General features: G+C 39.4%; 1 protein-coding gene across 23 annotated transcripts in view; it reads right to left on the bottom strand.

Moving 5' to 3' along the window:
• CAMK2B (calcium/calmodulin dependent protein kinase II beta) overlaps positions 1-14035 on the bottom strand; it is a 234194-nt gene that overhangs the window by 55189 nt on the left and 164970 nt on the right. For 18 of the 23 annotated variants that reach the window (XM_034436925.3, XM_034436930.3, XM_034436933.3 and 15 more), the window contains exon 6: positions 6991-7063. The exons of the other annotated variants lie outside the window; for them this stretch is intronic. In XM_034436925.3, coding sequence (XP_034292816.1) covers positions 6991-7063 — 73 coding nt within the window. The remainder of the gene's footprint in view (positions 1-6990; positions 7064-14035) is intronic. 23 annotated transcript variants of the gene reach the window in all.

Below are 14035 nucleotides of genomic sequence, written 5' to 3'. Positions count from 1 at the left end.
AAAACAAAGAAAATCCAGTTGCCTTTGAAAAAAGCTACTTTGGGACAACCATGATCTGGATGACTGAGAATGTCTAGCTCTCAGTTCTTCATACTTTTTTTTTCTGCCCTGAAAGACTAGATACAGCTTCTTAACTATTGTGGGATGGCTATTTCTTCAGAGGCATGGTTGTTAAGGAATGGAAACATATTTCCAGCAAAAGGATAAAGTCCCCACTGCAGTCCTGCTACAGTTAATGAACATCACTTTCCACTAGGATTTCACAACTACCTTAGGCTTCAGTTGAACACTTTCAAGACAGAGTGCTTCATTAAACTATAATTCCCAGCTAGGAAACTCCAAAACAAGCTGGAACATCTATTTATAATCCACCCTTAGAATGAATGGGAATTAAATTAGTTGTCTAACCCTATTGGTTCAAAGACAGCTTAAATAATACTGAATCTTGGAACTAGCATTATAAACTCAGGCCAGGGTATTTCCCGGTGACACAACATGTTTCCTGGCCTTCCTTTTCCCCCCCAATAAGCAACATCAAATTAAGATACAAAAGCAATGCAAGGAAGCACTTCCACCCTACAGTCATTGGCAGACACATCCTAGAAGCTCCGTTAAATGTGGAGGGAATCACATTTGTAACAAACTATTATTTATGTACAATATCAATAAGACCTTTCGGAATAGAAGCCAACATTTAGCCAAGTTACTGTACTGAATATTTCTACATGTAGCAGCTAAGCAACTCAGAGGTCTGATTTGCATATTCACTAACCATGCTTTGTTCAATAAACCTTAAGTGGTTGGATTTATACTTCATACTCAGTTGGAAATCAAACTTCCTAACTACAATGGTTGGTTTCACAGTACAACATAAACTAAAATCAAAAAGGCACATTATGTCTTAATATGATATATGAAGCTACAGGTTGTCTTTGGAATTATCTACAAATCATAAAATAGCCTGAGACCAATGTAGCTGGTTGGTCACACCTTTTCCTAGTAGACTTCTAAGTCAACTTGAAAGTCCCTTTGGTTCTACTTTATGGGCAATTTATAGTTACTATTATAAGTCAAGATAACTATTGCACTTTATTGATTTCATACAAATATCTACTGTATACAGTTGTTGACTAATCAAGAGTGAAGGTCAACAACCATTAGGAAATTATGTCCACTGAACCTTTGTCTAAAAAGTAAAACTTAGCTATAAGCTATAAGTATAAAACAGTATTACTGAACTCTACACTAACTTTCACAGTCCATTAAGAATTGACAATTATACTTTATCTTCATTTAGTGATTTCATTCTGATTCTACTTTTCTGCAAACGGCTAGAAAATGAACTGATAAATTCAGTTAGCAAAAATTAAAGAGATTTCATTCATAAGCACACTTAACTTGGTAGTGCGTTCTATTATAATCAAGGAGGACAAACATGAAGAAAAAAATTGCTTATAATTTGAATGATGTGTTTTCTAAGGGTCTATGACAATTCGCTGTGGCCAACTTGCCATGGCCAACTCACCACGGTCAACTCACCAAAGCCAACTTGCCATGGCCATCTTGCCACAGGAGAACTCACTGCAGGACAAGAATTACACTGATATCAAAGAAATGGTGGAATAGAATCGTTAAAGAAAGGATGCAAAAGGGGGAACAAAATGAAAGCTGAATGACAATTTTTTTTAAAAAAAAATTATTTTAAATAATGAAATAGAATTGTTAAATTGTCCCGCAACAAATTGTCTGGTGGTGAATTGGCTTTGGCGAGTTGTCCTGCACCAAGTTGCCCGTGATGAGTTGGCTGTAGCAAGTTTGCCACAGTGAGTTGGCTGTGGCAAGTTGTCCCATTCCCCAATACCACACCAAGCAGTGCATCTGCTGTTCAAGTCATTAAACCTTACTGTAACCAAAAATCTTTTTGGCACAATGTGATTAATCTAATTAAATCTGTAAGACTACCATGTTAATGACTCTGACAGTGTATAAGGTCACTCAGTTTAGTTACACCTTTGTGTAAACTTCTATAGAATCATAGTGGAAAAATGCTTTAATGTAACGGCTGAGATCCTCCATGATATTCACCACATCTATCTTCTTTGCTATTCCTCTTCAACGAATTCAAAAAACTATCTAATTTTATATATTTATTAAATTAATTTGCCACCCATCTCACCAGTGTGTGGGTTTCAAAATTTTTTACTACCAGTTCTGTGGGTGCGGTTTGGTGGGCATGGCAAGGAAGGATACTATAAAATCTCCATTTTCTCCCGATCAGCTGGCACTCAGGAAACAGATAATAGATGGGGGCGGGGCCAGTCAGAATTTTTGCTACCAGTTCTCTGAACTACTCACAATTTCCGCTATCAGTTCTCCAGAACTGGTCAGAACCTGCTGAAACCCATCTCTGTATCTCACCATGCCTATCTCACTCCACTGGGTGGCAGAGTAGCTGTGTTCATATATGAATAACAGAGTTGGAAGGGACCTTGGAGGTTTTCTAATCCAACCCCCTTTCAGGCAAGAAACCCTATACCAGTGATGGTGAACCTTTTTGGCACCGAGTGCCCAAACTGGAATGCGCATGTGCATGTGTATACGCCAGAGCGCTGGAAACTTGAAGACCAGCTGGCCAGTGCGCATGCATGCGCCAGCCACCTGGTCTTTGGGTTTCCGGTATGCATGTGCCCACAGAGAGGGCTCTGCGTGCCACCTCTGGAACCCATGCTGTAGGTTCACCATCATGGCCCTATATACCATTTCAGACCAATTTCTTCTTAAAAACCTCCAGTGATGGAGCACCCACAATTTCTGGAGACAAATCATTCCACTGATTAATTGTTTTGTCTATTTCTCCTTAGAACTAGGTTGCTACTCTCTTTGATTAGTTTCCATCCGTTGCTTCTTGTCGTGCCTTTGGAGAATAGGTTGACCTCCTCTTCTTTGTGGCAACCCCTGAGACATTGGAGCACTGCTATCATGTCTCCCCTAGTCCTTTTCATTAAAGTAGACATACCCAATTCCAACAACTGTTCTTCGTATAGTTTAGCCTCCAGTCCTTAATCATCTTTGTTGCTCTTCTTTGTGCTCTTTCTAGAGTCTCAACATCTTTTTTTTTATCATGGCGACAAAACTGGATGCAGCATTCCAAGTTTGGTCTTTCCAAGGCATTACAGAGTGGTATTAACACTTCAGATGATCATGAGTGCAAAGTGTTTTATATTTTAACTCTTGAGTTTGAAAATAAAAAAAAAATTAAAAAATCCCTTTTAAAAATTTATTTTTCAGAAAGATAGTGGAGAAAGTCTTCCTTGCCACAACTAATTTTTCAAAGCATCCAGTTATTATGAACACTACGGTAGATATTAGGAGATAATGGGTCGCTTCCAGATTGAGTTATCTTTAGAACAAACTGAAGGAAATGAAAAAATTGTGACTAAATTTAGTCCCCTTGATTTTAGTTGGTCCTCTGGAAATACTACATTTAGAACTGAACCATTTAGGCTGCATTTCCTCGTACATCTGCATAAAGTAACACCACATGAATATTTTCATTTATACTTTATCTTTGATTTGCATAAGAAACAAAATCTGCATTAAAGGCTTTGTTTAGTCGCAAATATCAGAGTAAATATATTAATAGATACGCTAAATGGATATCCTTTTGTCATAAAGTATGAGTACACAAGTGTGAGTTATTAATGCAGGAACCTTTCTTGTCACTACAGGTAGTCCTCATTTACTGACCATAATTAGGACGGGCAACTCCATCATTAAGCATTGTGGTCACTAAGGGGAAAAAACACATGACCACAGTGACCTTACAATGCCACTTCCGTTTCCATTGCTAAGCGAATCACTATGGCCATTAAGCGAAACATCATGTGACTTGTGATTTCACTTCTCCTTTCTCCATTAATTCTGCTTATTGGAAGCCAGTTGTGAAACATGCAAATGGTGATCATGTGACTGAGGGAAACTGTGACACTTGTAAATGCAACAATTGGTCACAAAGCTATTTTCTTTCCAAGTGTTGTATCCTTCTACAGTCACTCAAAGACGGTCAGTAAGCGAGGACTACCTGTACACTCTTACAGATTACCATAGGTGGATTATCATTGGCACTGTATTATCCCAAAACTGCACACACAAAAGCCCCTGCCTTGGAATAATAGAAGCTGGTTTAAAATTGCACATCTCCATTTAGAAAGCAAAGGGAATACCACTTCGTTATCCCATGCATGTGAAATCACATTTTATCTCTCAAGAGATTTTATTTTAGCAACCATGAAGAACCACAAGCATCTTCCATACCGAACCATGTTACCATAGGCAAATCCTTGGCAGAAGCTAAAACTTTTCAACCATGGAATGGAAAGCAAAGGTTTTACCTACTTAAGCAACATTGTCCAAGGCTCTGGAGATATTTTTGCACATCTTGCCTGTTAAGAGTTTAGGTAGGTTTATGCACAAATTTTATTAGGCATTTGTGAAGGCAATTCCACTGCAAGCAAAGCCAACTGCTCAAATAGACCAAATAATTTTGAGGCATGGATGCTTTGCTTGACTCCAGAAATGAACCCTCCAATTAGCTTGACACCTCAAACAATTGAGCCCTGCTTATGTTGAACAGAAAGTTAAAGATGTTAAGCAATTTTGCCAGGTTTCTTTGTTTATTTCTTTTTTTTAAATCTTAAAGGTCTGGTCAAATTTATGTTCCAAAATCTTAACAAGAAATAATAACCACAGAAGTGGAATGAGAGGGGTAGCCCAGTTCTTTTTTTATAAAAGATCAACAGATACAGACACAGAACTTTTCAAAAAGAAATTCCCAGCACACAGAGACAAAGAGGGGGGTCTTGTCAAGGTTCCCCTCCTTTATTGCCACTACAACACACCCAGACATTGCTGAACCTTAACCACCCATTAAACTTATCAAATACGATCTCTTTATAACACCCCAGCAACATCTCAACCCAAAGGAGTGTTATAAAGAGGCCGGACAGGGAGTGTGCCACAATCAGAAACCCAATACAGGAACACTCACAGAAATAAATCATTTGCACACATTTAAACCAGACATAGAATGCATGCACACTTCTAGAAGAAAAGAGATTACAGCTGCTCTGTCTATAAACATTACTATGTGAATTAAAGTCTTGACCCAGACATCGAAGCACAGGAAGAAAAAAAGTTGGAAAGGGTGGGAAAATGAATGGCTAAAGGAAAGTGGAAGAAGGCAAGGAGTAAGTAAGTTGGGGAACCAAATGATAGTTCAAGTTTGCTAAAAATATTGGGATTTGGCTGTTCCTATGTCCTACCCTATGGACTCCCTGGTTGGTCCTCCAACAGCTACCCAGAAATCAGCTCAAATCCACCAAACTGCATGAAAGTGCAAGGATAAAAAATGCCATGCAAGCATGCAGAAAGGAAGGCTTTCTTACATGGAGCCCCAAAGCATTTGGCAATGCTGGGAGAGGAAGATATACAATTACAGAAGATATGACAGGATGGATGGATGGAACTGGAAGGTCTCCACTGTATTAGGAAATGATCATGAAGTATGGTAGCTCTCCTATTAAGAAAACGTCTTGCAGTCCAGGACTCACTGGGGACCATCTTTTGAAGTTCTAACTTTGTACAAGGCAGTGATAGCAAAGAGTAGTTTTGCTCCAACGTGGCCAAGAACATAGAAATACCTCTGAGGTCTTTCGCATTCCAAGATTTGCCCAAGTGGTCCAAAGAAATCTGCTAGGCAGTCTAAACTGCACTTGTACAATCCATTGGTTGTGTACGGTCACACAAGCTCTAGAATTTAGGTATCCTGGATATATAGCACTCCTGGTACCTTACAATGAATTCTTACTAAACATCCTCCTTCAAGCATGCTCTATTTGATCTCTGAATTTCAATAAAAGATGCAGTCTGTTGTTTGATCACTGAAGGGAAATTGTTGTAACTAATTCTTCCATGTTCCTGAAAGCTAACAACCTCCTAGTTCTGCAAAACTCAGAACAAAACAACTTGGCTTCCCAGTTATACTTCTGCAGCTTGGTAAAGTAAAATCAAAATCATCTGTCTCTTTAACATGTAGAATCCAGATTATTTTGGCCTTACTTTTGCTCAAGGTGGCAAATTATTATGTTCTTGATTTACTGGTAAATGTGGGGGCATACTTTGCCTAGTTTCCTGGTTTATTCTGAGTTTAGGTATCTTTCTTTTTTTTTAATCTGGACTCTTAGGGCTCTAGAATGCATGTTACATGGGAAAAGAGGGTGGGTGCATATCAGGGTGCATATGTGCATGCACTGCGGTGGGAGTTGGGAGAAGGTAAGCTGTAAAGCACACAATTCTGCAGTTTTCAGATGCAAAAGAGATGGAAAACAATGCAACCCAAATCAGCAGTTTGATGTAAGGATGCTGTGGGGCAACATGAAGATCATAGATCCCATCTCTCTAGGCAAAACAAACCAGCTTATCATGAATTATAAAGTCAGCATAGCTGGGTCTTCTTCAAAGCCTACAATCCTGTTGTGCTGAGGTCCTGCTCATTAACTTCTAGATGACCTCTAAAGGAATAGAATACTGGGCTTGATAGCTTTTTTTGGTCTGACCCAACAGGATTTACTTATTCTAATCACCTTTAGAATGACGGTTTCACCCAGTGCTTGGAATGTTAAGATGATAAGGTTCACCAGGCAGTAGATCTCCCCTATTTGTCCAAGCCAGGCTAGATCACAGGAAAAAACATACAACACAGCTGCCATTAAATTAAGCTGATTTCTGATTAGTCTGTCAGAGGGATGACCTAATAAATCCAAGATCAAGAAACAAATTGCACAACTATCTAAGGACCCTGGAACATGTTTTTCAGGAAATTTAGTCTGAACCATTCAGAAGTGATCCAACTTCTTTTTTATGGAAGTTAAAAAAAACATGCAAAGATACAAAGACGGACAGACGGACAGAGCAGTGGGGAAGAAAACTCACCTTGAGGTCTCTGTGGACGACCCCCATTTGGTGGCAATGGAGAACAGCCTCCAGGATCTGCTGGATGCAATGACTGCATGCAAACACCAGGGGGCGTGTTAGTTCACGGTGAGTGGTAACAACCGCACAGGCTGGTGGGTGGTGGGGTGGGTGGAGGGAGTAATGCAGGAAAAATAAGGAAAGGGAAAACGGAAGAGGAAAAAAAGGAAGAGGAGGAAAGGAGGGCATGGGAAATAAAGGAATCTGATTTCCTCTCTGCAAGATGAGAAACCCAAGTTACAGATACACACTGTGGGAAAGTGAAAGTGCAGCTGAAGAAGAATGGGGGTGTTGCCTCCCGCAGAGAGGGAAAGGACCAAGAACTAAGAGGGACTGAAACCCTACCAGCCAAGAGACAGAGCTTACAGCAGATAGATGTCTGAGACTGCAGTCAAGAAAGGCAGAAGAACAGAGTCTTCTGGTGGAAGGGCCTGGTGGCTCAGCAGACTAAAAGCATTGTGATTAACACCAGCTGTCTGCAATTACTGCAAGTTGGAATCTCACCAGGCTCAAGGTTGACTCAGCCTTCCATCCTTTCTAAGGTAGGTAAAATGAGGACCCGGTTTGTGGGGGCAATAAGCTGACTTTGTATAAATATACAAAAGTATGAAGGCTATTGCTTAACGCATTGTAAGCCACCCTGAGTCTCCGGAGAAGGGCGGCATATAAATCAAATTAAAAAAAAAGAGAGATCATAGGAGAATGACGGCAATCCCAGCTTCTATCTTGATCTGGACGTAAAGTTCCCAGGAACAACAAATCAAGCTTGCTATCAGTATCCAGCCTCTTTCAGGCACCCCAAAATCCAGTGCACTAACATCTGCCCTGAACCCCCTATGTGCAGCAGCTGTCGTCAGTCCCCTTCACATACCTTCACTGCAAAGTTGGGATGGATCACTGTGGGAAATTAACACGGAAGCCTCCTACTAGCAGGGATGTTGTAATGCTCAAAGCTAAGAGATGATTCTTCACAGTGGTCCTCTCAGATCTTTTAAGGTCAACTTGGTAACCAATTGCTTGCGGTCCAGTATCTTTCATCCTCAGGAAGATACTGGAACCGCTTGGATTGAGGGGACTGTATAGGTAGTCCTCAATTTACAACAGTTCGTTGAGTGACCGTACAAAGTTACAACGGCATTGAAAAAAGTGACTTATGACCATTTTTCGTACTTATGACCGTTGTAACATGCCCATGGTCACTGTGATTTACATTTGGATGCTTGACAACTGATTCACATTTATGATGGTTACAATGTCCCAGGGTCATGTGATCCCCTTTTGCAACCTTCTGACAAGCAAAGTCAATGGGGAAACCAGATTCACTTAACAACCATGTTGCTAATTTAACAACAAATGTGGCAAGAAAAGTCATAAAATGGGATAATACTCACTTAACAAATTTCTCACTTAACAACATAAATTTTGGGCTCAGTTGTGGTCATAAGTTGAGGACTACCTGTATTAGGTTTATTCCTGGGCAGGGTGAGATACTTCAGATTTGTTATTCACCCCTAACCCTTACAATCCCTTCTATATAGTTCCAGGAGACATTTTCAGAGGAATATCAGTCCATTTTGGAAAACTGGGTGTTCTGATAGGCATAAAACAAATCCATTTCTTCTGCCACTGAGCCATCACTAGATAGACTGTCAGTAGATTATCTCCAAATAGCATTTGGAAATGAGACCAGACATCTGCAGAAGACTTTGCTTAAGGGAAATGAAATTTTCAGTTGTCCAAGTCCAATCAGCCCAGCCTACAATTTCCCCAAAATATACTGATGACATTGCGTGAAAATCAACCCACGACTGTGACAACTTTCTAAACATTCTCTGTCAATATTCCTTGTATTAAGTATATTAAGCTTCCAATGGATTTAATGCACCAATGTTTGTTCTTGAAATAATTACACTCCTAAGATTAACAATTAAACAGGTAATCTTTGACTCTACCCCTTTTGGTGATGTTACTGGATGACTGCTAGGCTCATGTAAAAATGTAAAGAAAAAAAAGGAGTATCCCGCTTACCAAAGGGGATATACCTGCTCAGACTATAAAAGGAAGTTTCAAGCAAGACTGAAGGAATCTCTCAACTATTTCCAGTCATCTCATTCATGATAGGACAATAGCACTAGCTTTCGTAACAGGTACAGGATTTTGTAATCAGCATATAGACAATTTTTTTCTTTTAAAAAAAATACCATTAACTACTGTGGTAACCAGGAGTCAGGAAAAGGCTCCAATTTTCCTTCCCCAAAACCCATTTCCACAGAGTATACAGTAGCAAGTATACAATAGCAATATAATTTGGTCAAGCAGTTGCAAGGCAGTTCTGACTTTCTTGGGTGTGTATCAGTCAACCTGGCACCCAAAGCTACTCCATAAATATGCTGTATTTATTCCGTGTATTTAGTGCAAATACACTGAATGTCCACCTAATAATGAAATAGTTCTTACTCGGGGTAATTTATCTGCAAAGTAGGTGTTAACAAGAAATAGTAATTCCTTCTTAGACACTATTGATATATTTATTCCTAAAAAGTGAATGACTAAGCTGATCTAAGGATAGAGTATTCAAGTCCTGCATCAGTTGAACTCTGTTGATCTTTAAGATTGTGCAACACTCAATCTTCCTCTATACAGTTCTGTTGTGTGTGTGTGGGGGGGGGATTATTGTCTAAAACTATCACAAAATATACAGTTGCTATGTTCCTCTTAGAACCAATGGCATTTTTATGGAGAAGGATATATTCTTTTAAACTAGTGTTTCTTAATCTTAGCAACTTTAAGATGTGTGGTCATGAAGCTCAAACATCTCAAAGTTGCCATGGTTGAAAAACTTTAATTTATACCACTATCTGATAAAACAAAAGGATGGGATCAACCTAGGACATTTTTTTAAGAAGCATAAATTTTAAATGACCTTTTATTTGCCCCTGGGAAGATTATTCTACTCACACCTTGGAGTGTCCTTCTTTTTTCTCTATAAATAGAGTAAAATGGCTCTTGATTCCACACTGGGCTGGAGACATCAACCCCTGGTTCACCTTTTTTTGGCACTATGTGCCATTTTTAAAGACAGAAAACGACAGAGTCCTAAAACTTGTCCTTTAAGTGAAATTGCAGTGGAGAAAGGATTCAGTCCAATAACACTGGACTCATCTGCTAGTTGTTGTAACTTTTCCATTAAAATATATTTGGTTATTTTGAGACATTCAAAAATGAGTTCAGGAAGCTATCAGGCTTAAGTCTCCTAGGGTTAGACCATTCCCATTTTGTTTTCCTGGAATTACTGCAAAGAGTTTGTAATTGTGATTTTTTTTTTACTTTCTTAACTGTATTTACCCTATCATCCATGTCCAGCTAGCTTTTCATATGGCTCATTAAAACAAGTCAGTTATAAAACTACAATGTAGAGTCTGACTATCACAAGGACCCAATTTTCTGCATCAATAAATCTCCCAAATTATATTCTTGATTAGGTAAGGTATTGAGAAACCTACATTATCTCAGTATTTCTTTTAATTTACAACTTTATTTGCCTCCTTATCTTTCCTAATTTGAGTTAGGACATATGCATGTGTTTCCTCTCATTTTATTCTCAGATCAGTTTTATGTGGGAAACTGGACTGAACAAGAATTGGCCAAAAGTGACCCCATGAGCTCCATTATTAAGTACAGACGTCAACTGGGTCCCTGTCCAACTCTCATCAACCAGCATGATAATTTCTGGGTTAGATTAATAGGAGTTACAAATTCAGTGTTTTTGATAAGCACTTGTTTGGAAAAATTTGGGGCAGGGGATTAATATGTACCCTGATATGTACCCTAAGACTGCTGAAGGCATCACATCTCCTGTTTACCAGCAACTACCTCTTCTTTTTTGTCTTCTTCTGACTTCTTCTTTCATTGAATGTTCCCTCCATATACTAAACCCTTCTTTCTTGCTGCATCTGAGATCAATAAATTTCCTTCTCCGTTTTATGTATTAAAATTAATAGTCTATTGAGAAAGAGGGTGGGAAAACTGAAACAATTTGTTGCTTTGATTGAACACTATTGATCTATTTGATCATTTCAAATATTAAATTATATGCTGGAAGAGGTCCAGGGCAATCACCCTATTGCATTGTGGGAATGACCTTGGAAGACGGGGAGAATTCACAGCCAGGAGAATAGTAAAATAAGAGCTTAAGCCATGGTTAAGGAATGTTGGAGTGACAAACATCTCAGAAGGGACCCTCCTTAATTACTTGTGCAGTAAAGGTGGCAGGGGAGAAATGTACTTTCAGACTTGCAAAATTCTGTTAATATAATCTTACAATAAAGTAGAATTAGTCCATTGGATCCAGCTTCTTGTCTGGACTATCTCGCTAGCCTAATACTTTCCTGCCCTCTTCAAAAAAAGCTCTGCTTATGAAGACTGAATTACTACTAAAGAAAAGTGCAAAGCCAATGTTGTAATCAAACAGCCGAGTTGGAAAAACAGCAGTACCAAGAATTGTAGTTCTGAAAAAGGACAAATAAGACAGGTTAAATATGGACCCATAGGACAGAGATATAAAACCAGACATGAGGTAGAGAAAATGGATAGGAAGACCTCTTCTCTATGTGGTAAGGACCCAAGATCATCTAATAGTTCTGGAAGTGAAAGACTCAGATCAGATCACAGGAAGTAACTTTTTTGCATGGGATACCTCAAAGCAGTGGAGACAGCAAGTGACTACCTTGCTGGACCCTTCAAAAAGGAATGTAATAGATTGAGGGAGTTTATCAATAGCTATTAATCATGATATACTTTCTGACATTATGCAACTCCCATGCTATTTCAGCTGCTAAGGAACTGGAGGATTCTGGTGTGCTTATCTTCTTCTTGAAGACATGATTTCCCATAGTCTTCGGCGGGGGGGGGGGGGGGGGAAATCGGCCAAGACAGGTTCTTTTGAATTCTTATATTTTACTCAGTGGTGGGATTCAGCCAGTTCACACCACTTCGGGAGAGCCAGTTGTTAACTTTCTGAGCAGTTTGGCAAACTGGTTGTTGGAAGAAATCATTAGGGCAGAGAACCGGTTGTTAAATTACTTGAATCCCATCACTGATTTTACTCTTGGCAGGATCTGGTTTCTTTCAAAGGAGGAGACTGTGAACAACTAGAGTTGCAGCATTCTGCAGCAGAAAATATATAACCATTTTTTTCTTGGCCGGCATCAAAAAAGTCTAAACCTTCCTATGGCTATTTAACAAATGCACCTTTTCAATACAACTGCAGTGATGTTTCCCCTATTACAAATTCGTTGTTGGAGTTTACCTATATCTGTAGCCTAAGGCAGACATACAGATCCCTGCTTGTTATAGGGCTTCTGAAAGTCATGTGTCTTGTTGAACAGATCTAAATGCTTTGCTAACAGATCTCAAAATATCAATGAGATTTTAGGAAATGACGTTTGTTTCATGACAAATTGAAATGTGCTCATTTTTTACATCCCAGATGCAGAAAAAGTTTATTTCTGGTGTACAGAGAAGCATATTTTAAAGGGAGCATTTGAAAATAGCTTTGTTAAAGCGCACTGGTAAATATACACCCACAGATACCCAACTTGGGTTGTTCATGGCTATGTTACAAATCATGCTTAAAATCTTTGCAGTGTTGAGGATTATGGAAAGGAACATAAAACTATGTCTTATTATGGACCTGCACCATTAGTTGCTGCAGATCTGTTATTTGCTACAGAAAAAGGTAATAGATACATTAGCACATGGCAGCATATAGAATGCCTTAATTGATCTCAGAAATGAAACAGCATTGGCCCAGTTTGGGAAATGGGACACCTCCAGGAAAATAGCAAGGGTTTATGCTAGATGGGGAAACCCCGTAAAATATCCCAGAAGAAAATGGGACAAACCATTTCTGCACTGTGGCCAAAAAAAGTACATGGAGAAATCCGAGCCATTGGGAGATGAGCTTGACTTGATCTCTGTAGAGGCATATTCTTTAATGTCAGCTGTGGGCTTCTTAGGAAAGCCAGAAAAATACTTCCTTTAGGAAACTGGAACATGGTACGGTCAGGATCCAGAAATAGCACTGTCCTTTTCTAAAGGCTAACTTGGCAGCAGCCATCTGCACATTATGGAAAATGATGCCAAGTGTTAGAAGAGCTTTGGAATCTAGCCCAGCACATGTGAACATCTTTTTCGAAGCAAGTCAATCTTGTGACTACAGATGACTTTACTACCATTGGGAGTTGTATTTAACACCCATAGTGGAGGTTCGGTTATTATTTGAGACACATAATTAAAATATCTTTTTTTCTGCAGATTCGATGAGAGGCGATACCTCACTCGCCACCCGTCAACTATTCTTAATTTAATAGCAATAGCACTTAGACTTATATACCGCTTTACAGTGCTTTACAGCCCTCTCTAAGCAGTTTACAGAGGCAGCAGATTGCCCCCAACAATTTAATGCTTTCAATTTAGGTGCCACCAGACTCCAAGACTCTGGAAAGCTCACAATACAGCAAATAGTAAAGTGCTGTGTGAATAATAAAAAACAAAACAAATACAGAACAAGAAAAATAATAACAAAACATTGGAAAAATCTATTAAAAGGTGCTCCATCTACCCTAGTTCAAGGTGTGGGAAAACAGGTACCTTCAAGTCCCTTCAGAATATCACTAGGATGGGAGCCACACAGATCTCAGGGGCAACTTTATTCCAGAGGGCAGGCATCCCACCAGAGAAGGTGCATTTCCTGGGTCATGATAACACTGACTAATTGAAAGGCCCCAGAGTGGATTGACCCTGTCAGGTTGTATTGGCTGGACAGACACCATGGGAGATAGGCTGTCTCTCAAATAACCGGGCCCTATGCCCTGTAGAGCTTTCTAGATCATAACCAGGCTTTCTGGAACTTCATCTCCCAGAGGTTCTCAGTAACCAAGGTACATCCTGAGATCAACACATAAGTAGAAGTTGCCTAGGGGTGATGTAGTCCAAGGCTTCAGCC

The sequence above is a fragment of the Pantherophis guttatus genome, chromosome 9, assembly GCF_059756535.1.
Source record: "Pantherophis guttatus breed Tessera chromosome 9, ASM5975653v1, whole genome shotgun sequence".
Classification (NCBI taxonomy): domain Eukaryota; kingdom Metazoa; phylum Chordata; class Lepidosauria; order Squamata; family Colubridae; genus Pantherophis; species Pantherophis guttatus.
Note: the sequence above shows the minus strand (reverse complement) of the source record. Positions and strands in the feature narration are given on the sequence as shown.